The sequence below is a fragment of the Chaetura pelagica genome, unplaced genomic scaffold (genome assembly GCF_000747805.2).
Source record: "Chaetura pelagica isolate M959 unplaced genomic scaffold, ChaPel_1.0 scaffold414, whole genome shotgun sequence".
NCBI lineage: Eukaryota > Metazoa > Chordata > Aves > Apodiformes > Apodidae > Chaetura > Chaetura pelagica.
Genome location: NW_009952976.1, coordinates 727558 through 734673, shown reverse-complemented (window position 1 = coordinate 734673; position 7116 = coordinate 727558). Strand labels below are relative to the sequence as shown.

Genomic DNA, 7116 nt, shown 5'->3' with positions numbered 1-7116 from the left:
CCCGCCGTGGCAGGGCTGGCTCCGTAGGGAAGGTCCCCGGCGCTGTCCCTGTCCCGGGTGGGTCCGTCCTAACGGAGAAGGGGCTTCTGGGCCTCTCTCGGTAGGGCTGAGCGGCCCTGACGCGTGCGGAGCCGCCGCCTCTGGCTCCTCAGGGCGGGGGAAAGGCAGGTGTCGTTGGTTCCTGTGCCCAGGAAAGTGTGGTGTTGGTTTTTCTTTACCCCTGGTCACGTTTGCCCTGCCAGCGCAGCCAGCAGAATGAGTAGGAGGCTGCAGCCAGCACTGGGAGCATCTTTCTGGCTGTAAGATAAAATGATCTTCCAGGTTATACCTGTATTTATTCTTGCCGTTTGGGTCAGGATTCGGCCTGCCTAAGTCTTAAAGAAGCATTGTGCAAGGTTAGAAATTCAGGAATCTCTTCCTGATTTTTTTCACTTCTTGGAAAAGCAAGTTTAGCATGCAGTCTGAAAGAGCTGTGAACATTCAGTTTAAAAAATATTCAGCTGCACTGTCTGTAGGACTTCTTTTTAGAATACATGATGCAGCAAGCAGCCTATCTGTGCTGAAAATTCATTTTCAGCCTGACGAATCCCTTGACCCTTCAGCTGAATCATTGTTTAGTCTTCATGAATATGGACATCTGGTCTTTAGAACTGGATATTTTTGGCATTTATCCAGTTTACTAACGTAATTGTTGTCAGCCTCCTAGACAGGTAAGACTTCCGAGATAGATTTAACTACCTTCATCTTCTGAAGTGAATAAGATATTTGGGCTGCCTTAAAACAAATGAACAATTTATTTTTTAATATTTTTTTTGTCTCATTAAAACCAGGGTAAAAGCTATGCCAAGACTCATGTATAGGATTTCCTTTGGTCCAGCACATTGGCTGTGTTTGAGATGGAATAATAAATGTAGCTTTTCTTACTGTCTGTCAGTGGGTGCCATTGCATATTCACATTGCATCTAATCTTTGATCTTGGTAAAAGTCTCCAGGAGGATATATATAGCTTATCATATATAGGTTTGTATTTATGCTTAAACTGTTTCTGTGACTGACTTATTAAAGACTGCTTTCTTCAGAAAGTAGTTATTTGACATTCAAGCTTGTAGTTACTTACAGCTTTCTCCAGCTTTTGCCTCAAATAATTATTTTTCTTCTATTTTTTCTTACAGCAATTGGAAGGCTTTGTGAAAAATGTAAGTATAGCTTATATATATAGTTGCTTGACAACATGGAGTTGTGGTTAGAGCATGCAGTTTGGATTTGGGGGACTGGGTTTTGTTTTGGCTTTAACCATGAACTTGAGGGTCACTCTTTGAGATGGGAACAGATACTTGTGTTTTGCAAGTGTAAATTGAGGAATACTTACAAAGTTAACTTCTCAAATACATTGTCACACAAATGCAGGCTGTTCAGGGTATATTCTGTCAGCATTTTCAGTAGCTGAGGCTACAGGATCTTCTTGATGGATTCCTTGTAACCTGTAATACAAAATTATCAGCCTGATCATTTCAAAGCAGGAAAAAAAAAAGAAGCATTTTTGGTATCTGACCACTTCACACCTTGAGAAAGGTTCCCTTCAGCATCTAGGAGAGTAAGAAAGGAGGGGGAACATCTAGAGTTAGAGCATAAACCCCCCCACAGAATCAAATGCCAGTTCTCAGCTGTAGAAGAGGAGAGTGAGCATGATTTCTCATTAGGTCATTGTTGGGGGACAGAGTGAAAGAGGTGGCTAGTTTGTGACTCAGAAATGGTATGAAGATAAGCAAAGTGGGAAGGAGCACAATCTGAAGCAACAGGATTGTTTTTGGGAGCGCTCAGCAGAGAAACAGATTCTCATTGGTAGAAGCTGAGGGCTGTCGTGCTGGAGATTGAGGAGCAGGTTAGATGAGCTGTTTGTGGGAGTCGGGATTAGATGCCTTGGGAACTGGTAATAGGATATGAAGCCTTTCATCCCTAGGTCAGTGTTTTGGATAAGATCCAGCGCAGCAGAGACTGTCAGTGGCATCTGATGGCTGTTTGCTGGTCTGATATGAGTACTTGAATTTCACTCAGTTCCTTGTGAGAAAGCAAAAGCAACTTTTGTGAAGTGGCTGTTTGTGCCAGTTTGCCCTTTCTTTGGCCTTCTCACAGAAGAGGGATTACACAGGTACAATTTCTTGTCTCTTGGAGGGTAGTAACTCCAGACTTTTGTTGATATGGCACTGGGAGAAGCTTACACTGCTGCTTCTGTCTAGGTAAGGACTCTGGTCCTGTCTGTCCAGTATATTTTTCACAAGTGAAAACTGAGGAAAAGTTCTAAGCATAAAAGGAATGGTGTGATCTAAGGAGGTGTTAGCTCATCATGGAAGCTGCTCTGGGTTTCTTCTCTGATTGTAAATGCATTAATAAATCCAAAACCTCAAATATTACAGGCTACTAGGCCTTGTTCCTCTGCAGTCTCTGTGCAAATACATAGTAGCACCCTATACCTGCAAGGTCAATTTCTGCAGTTCAGTTGTATCATCTTTGAGTGCCCAGGCGAGCTCTTTGACTGGGAGGCGTTTCCCCTTCCACGAGGGCTGGAGGAGGGTCGTTGTGTGGGTAACCAGAGGCTGTGCTGTGCTTGCAGGTGACGGGAAGTGCGTGATCTGCGACTCCTACGTGCGGCCCTGCACCCTGGTGCGCATCTGCGACGAGTGCAACTACGGCTCCTACCAGGGGCGCTGCGTCATCTGCGGGGGTCCCGGCGTCTCTGACGCCTACTACTGCAAGGAGTGCACCATCCAGGAAAAAGATGTAGGTTGTCATCCTGTGAATTGGTTATGTCTTTATTTAGGAGCTGTGATTGCCTTTAAGGGGCCTGGAGCTACAGAAGTTGGTGCTGGGACATGGGATGCTTTGTTTCTACTACCAGTATTGGCACTGGTTTTCATTACCTTGTACTGCCAGCTACTTCCCCAGCTGGTAGTTGCCTGTGTTTGGAAAGTGTTTTCAGATGTAGCATTTTGAGGTATTGTAACTCTCAATCCTGAAGCATCGTTGACTGCTTTGCACTGCACACTCATAATTTGCTTCCTCCACATGCTGCATGTTACCACTTTTAAGTTGTTATCTTGTTAGATCTCTCAGCCTAGGTTTTATCACAGTCAGACCTATTCCAGACACTAGGAATGCAGTTTTAGGAGCAGCTCCTCACTGGAAGTCCATTAGTAGCCACTAACAGAGGGCACATATGGTACTCAGAATCACCAGCCATATTTTTCTTTGGATTACAGTGTAGAGTTAGATCTTGGTGACCAGTGTCTGCACTACCAATAACAGTTTTACACATTTAAAGTTTCTCATACAGTTTCAGTGCTGTATGATTATTTTTTTTTTGTTCTTGGAATACCTTATATTGTAGGACATCACTTTTTCTAATGCTTTTTGGTGTAGCAATCCCTTATTTCTGTAGTCAGTGCTACAACATTTTTTAAATCTTCTTGTGCTGAAAGGTAACTGCTGCACAAGTGAAATGAGGCAGCTCTTTTCCCCCTGTAAGGTATTTGTTAATAACCCACACAATGAGTGCAGGATATGAAAAAGTGCAAATTAAGTGGTAGAAAGACCTTAGGGAGAAGTGAGAACATGATGCTTACAGTTGCAATAGCCCCAGAAGACAGACCTGATAGCTGGGAGAGTGTCTTGTAAAGGTTATTTGGGTTTTGGTGGTTTGCAAATGCCATGTCCATCACATGCTAATGACAAGTGGAGATCATGCCAAGAGAATGGTTCAGATTGATTTAGAGCAATATGGTCAGCTCAGTGAGTTGGTTTAATTCTCTGCAGTGCTTGTTTTTTTCTAGAGGCCTGCAGCTAAATTCAGGACAGGAACAGGCCCTCATCTGAATGTAGTCATTAGATGTGACAGGACCATAATCTTTCTTAGTATCTAAATATGGATAGAAGTGCTGTGATGGCAGTGCTGCCTCCTACTTTAGAAATGCTGTGAGAAACAGTAGTTTTGCTAACTTGCCTTTGGAACCAAGACACCTGGCTTGATACAGCTTATTGTGTCGGGTTCAGGTGTGAAATAGCCAGCTGCTCTGCAAGGGAGGATTGTAGAAAACAGAGCTGGAGTAGAAGGAGAATAACAAGTCAGAAGTAGTTTGACAGCTGGGTGAAGGCTGCTGTGGGTGAAGACAGTTTTTTTGTACCAGCAAACACAAATGTTAGGGATTATGGCGGGTGGGAAATTGCAGATCTGAAACAGCAGATTTGACATGATCGACTTGCAGGATTGAAAAGTGCTGGCACAGGTGTAGGGAGTCTGGAACGAGTAAAGTTAAGTGTGCTGACTGTTATAATTATGGTAGCTGGTGCTGATGTAAATAAGAAAAGCAAATGGACAGAGCTCTATACCTGAAGCTCTAACACTTCAATGTTTCGGTCACAGCACCTCCATCAGCCTCAGAGGAAGGCTGGGAAAGATAGTGAAGAAAGAAAGCTAATGGAGAGAGGAGGTGGAATGCTACTGGGCATGAGGCAAAGGGCCTGGTTCATTTGTTCTGATGGAGGGAGGAATGTGTTGTTTCACCCCACTTCAATCTGGAAAGGGCCAAAATCCCACCTTGTCACCCAGGACAGCTCTGAGTTGCAAAAAGCGATCTTTACTGGGGACAGCAGCATGTTCATGTGCTGCCTCCTTAGGAGGAAGTGGAAGAATGAACAGAGCCCTGCAATAATGCTATCAAGATTGTCACAGACTCGTGGGTGGCAAGGCTTGGAAGAGTCTTGCCACTGAGGTTCAAAATCAAATAAGGAGGCAGTAGCTGGAGATGGGTTGTGGCAAGTGTGGGGGAGGGATAATTATTTTTTCACCCCCTACCCCCTCCAGTATTTCTGCCATGAAGACCCTCCCCACTGGGTCATATCTCCTTCAGAGGAGCAGATATCGGTGGGGCAGTTTGGGTGCAGTTCCAACAGCAGCTGACATCTGTCCAGAGGCTTTCTGAATGTAATCCTCTCGGGCTTACACAACAGCCAGGGACACATGTTCCTCTGCCTGCTGGACCCCTCACAGCTGCTCTTGCCAGCCACAGCATTTTGCCCTCAAGAGTTATGCAAGATGCTGGCCTTAGGTGGCCCACAGTCAAATGTTCCCTGGTACACCAGGAGATGCATCTCTTATTTGTCTTTGCAACCACACCTCTCAGATGGGTCTCCCCCCTCCCCTTCTTGCTTTCCTGTGCTGTTTTCTCACCATCCACTGGAATTGAGGTACGAGAACTTACCCATGTAGCTGCTGTCAATAGCTGTCCTCTCCTAAGATGACCATACAGCCTCTGCAGTAATCAAGCCAGGATGCAGGAAATACGAGATTCAGTTCTGCTGTTACAGCTGAGAGGGGTCCCTAAACATGAGAATGGCTTGGTGACATCTAAAGGAACAAGATTCTTTTTGGCTAAGGAGGGGAAAGGTTACTTTTCTGGGCCCTATAAATCCTGTATATCCTAATTTAGAAAGAATCCAGTCTTGAGGCACTGAGCATCTTTTTCAATAAACTGCTGATGTTATATGAGCCTTTTTCCATCTTCACCCTGAGGAAGAGAATGTCCTGGAGTAATGTCAAAGAGGCATCCGTACTCTTTTCTGTTCCACTACCTTGCTGGTAGTAACTAGAATTGGAGGGCAGTTTGTCTGCACAGGTGTTCAAAATGTGTGTTGAGGACAAGTGAGGAGCACAGGAACTGAAAACCTACTATAACTATGTAAGTGATGATGTTTTGGTTTTTTTAATCTCCTAACGTACATCCTCTTTTCTTCTTTCAGAGAGATGGTTGCCCTAAGATCGTCAACCTGGGCAGTTCCAAGACAGATCTCTTCTATGAACGGAAAAAATACGGCTTCAAGAAGAGGTGATCCTATCTGTACATGGCTATACCTCCTGTTGGGTTGGCAAGAGGGTCTTGGAACATCTCTGGACTTTACTATTATTGAAAACTGGTTGATTATCTTTTTTTGAAAGCAGTACAAATTCAATAGTATACTTGGGATTGGATAAGTCACAGACTGAGTAGGGACTGAAAGCTGATCAGACCTGACTACTGGAAAGAACAAGTGAGGATTATTGTCTCTTGCCTTTTCAGAAGCTCTGCTGGTAGCTATCCCAGCTTGCTATAAAAATCCTGGTGGGCAAGTATTTATGTGTGGAGGGGTCCAGCTTAGTAAAAAGCAAGTGCCCTCTCTGGTGTGGGGCAACATCTTGCACATCTTCTTACCAGTCCTCCTTTCAATCATTAGAAACTGCCCCATGCATCAATATTCAGGAACAAAGCACCAATCCCATGTGCCTACTCCCCGCCTCCCTTCCTCCAGTATATTTCCATGCCACACTGTTTTTTAAGGAACCTGCTCATGGCTGGTGCTTTCCTAGGGAGAGCACAGCTGTTCCATGTTTTCTTTGACAGATTAATCCAAGGCCCTTTCTTGTAACTGTTTCTGTAGGATGCATACCAATAAAACTTCTTCTTTTGTTTGTTTTGGTTTTTTTTTAGAACAAGGATTTATCCCCAGTTTGTTCTTTTCCTAGCCTCTCCAGAGCTTTCTGGGGACACACGGGATTAGCGCAGCCAGAACTGCACAATGGGTTATCTGGTTTCTGACAGTGCCTGCTTATGGCCATGTGACCTTGCTGCAAGGAGCTTCAGGGAATGGTTATTGCTTTTGTCTGCCTGTGATCCCAGCCACTGATCATTTTGTCCCGTAGCGTGAGGATCGCTGAGCTTGTAACCCTTACCCTAGCTGATACGGTTGTGGGTGTTGTTTCACTGTGCAAGCATCCAATCCCTTTCTAAAACCTACTAAGCTATTTGACTCGCTATCCTGTTCTTGTGAATAAGTTAAAGCCTTCCCTGCTGTAACTGGAAACCAACTATTGTGCTGTGGGCTATTAGCAGTGTGCACACTGAAAACCGGAGGCTGCTTGTTTGTCACATACCAGAACAGGCTAAAAGCAGTCTGTTGGCTCAGCAGAGACCTGGGAACAGGCACCTTTATGCATGAGCACAGCAGAGTTCCCTGCTAGTACATTCACTCCCCAGATGGTTAAACTGGGCTCCTAGCTCAGCATGCCCTGTGGTCCTTGAAGTCTTC

General features: G+C 44.7%; 1 protein-coding gene across 1 annotated transcript in view; it reads left to right on the top strand.

Moving 5' to 3' along the window:
• The window catches only part of PHF5A (PHD finger protein 5A), an 11458-nt gene extending 5463 nt beyond the window's left edge, over positions 1-5995 (top strand). The window contains exons 2-4 of the mRNA XM_009996372.1: positions 1173-1196; positions 2612-2778; positions 5794-5995. Of these exons, the coding sequence (XP_009994674.1) occupies positions 1173-1196; positions 2612-2778; positions 5794-5883 (281 nt within the window). The 3' untranslated portion in view covers positions 5884-5995. The remainder of the gene's footprint in view (positions 1-1172; positions 1197-2611; positions 2779-5793) is intronic.
• Positions 5996-7116: the final 1121 nt, after the last annotated feature.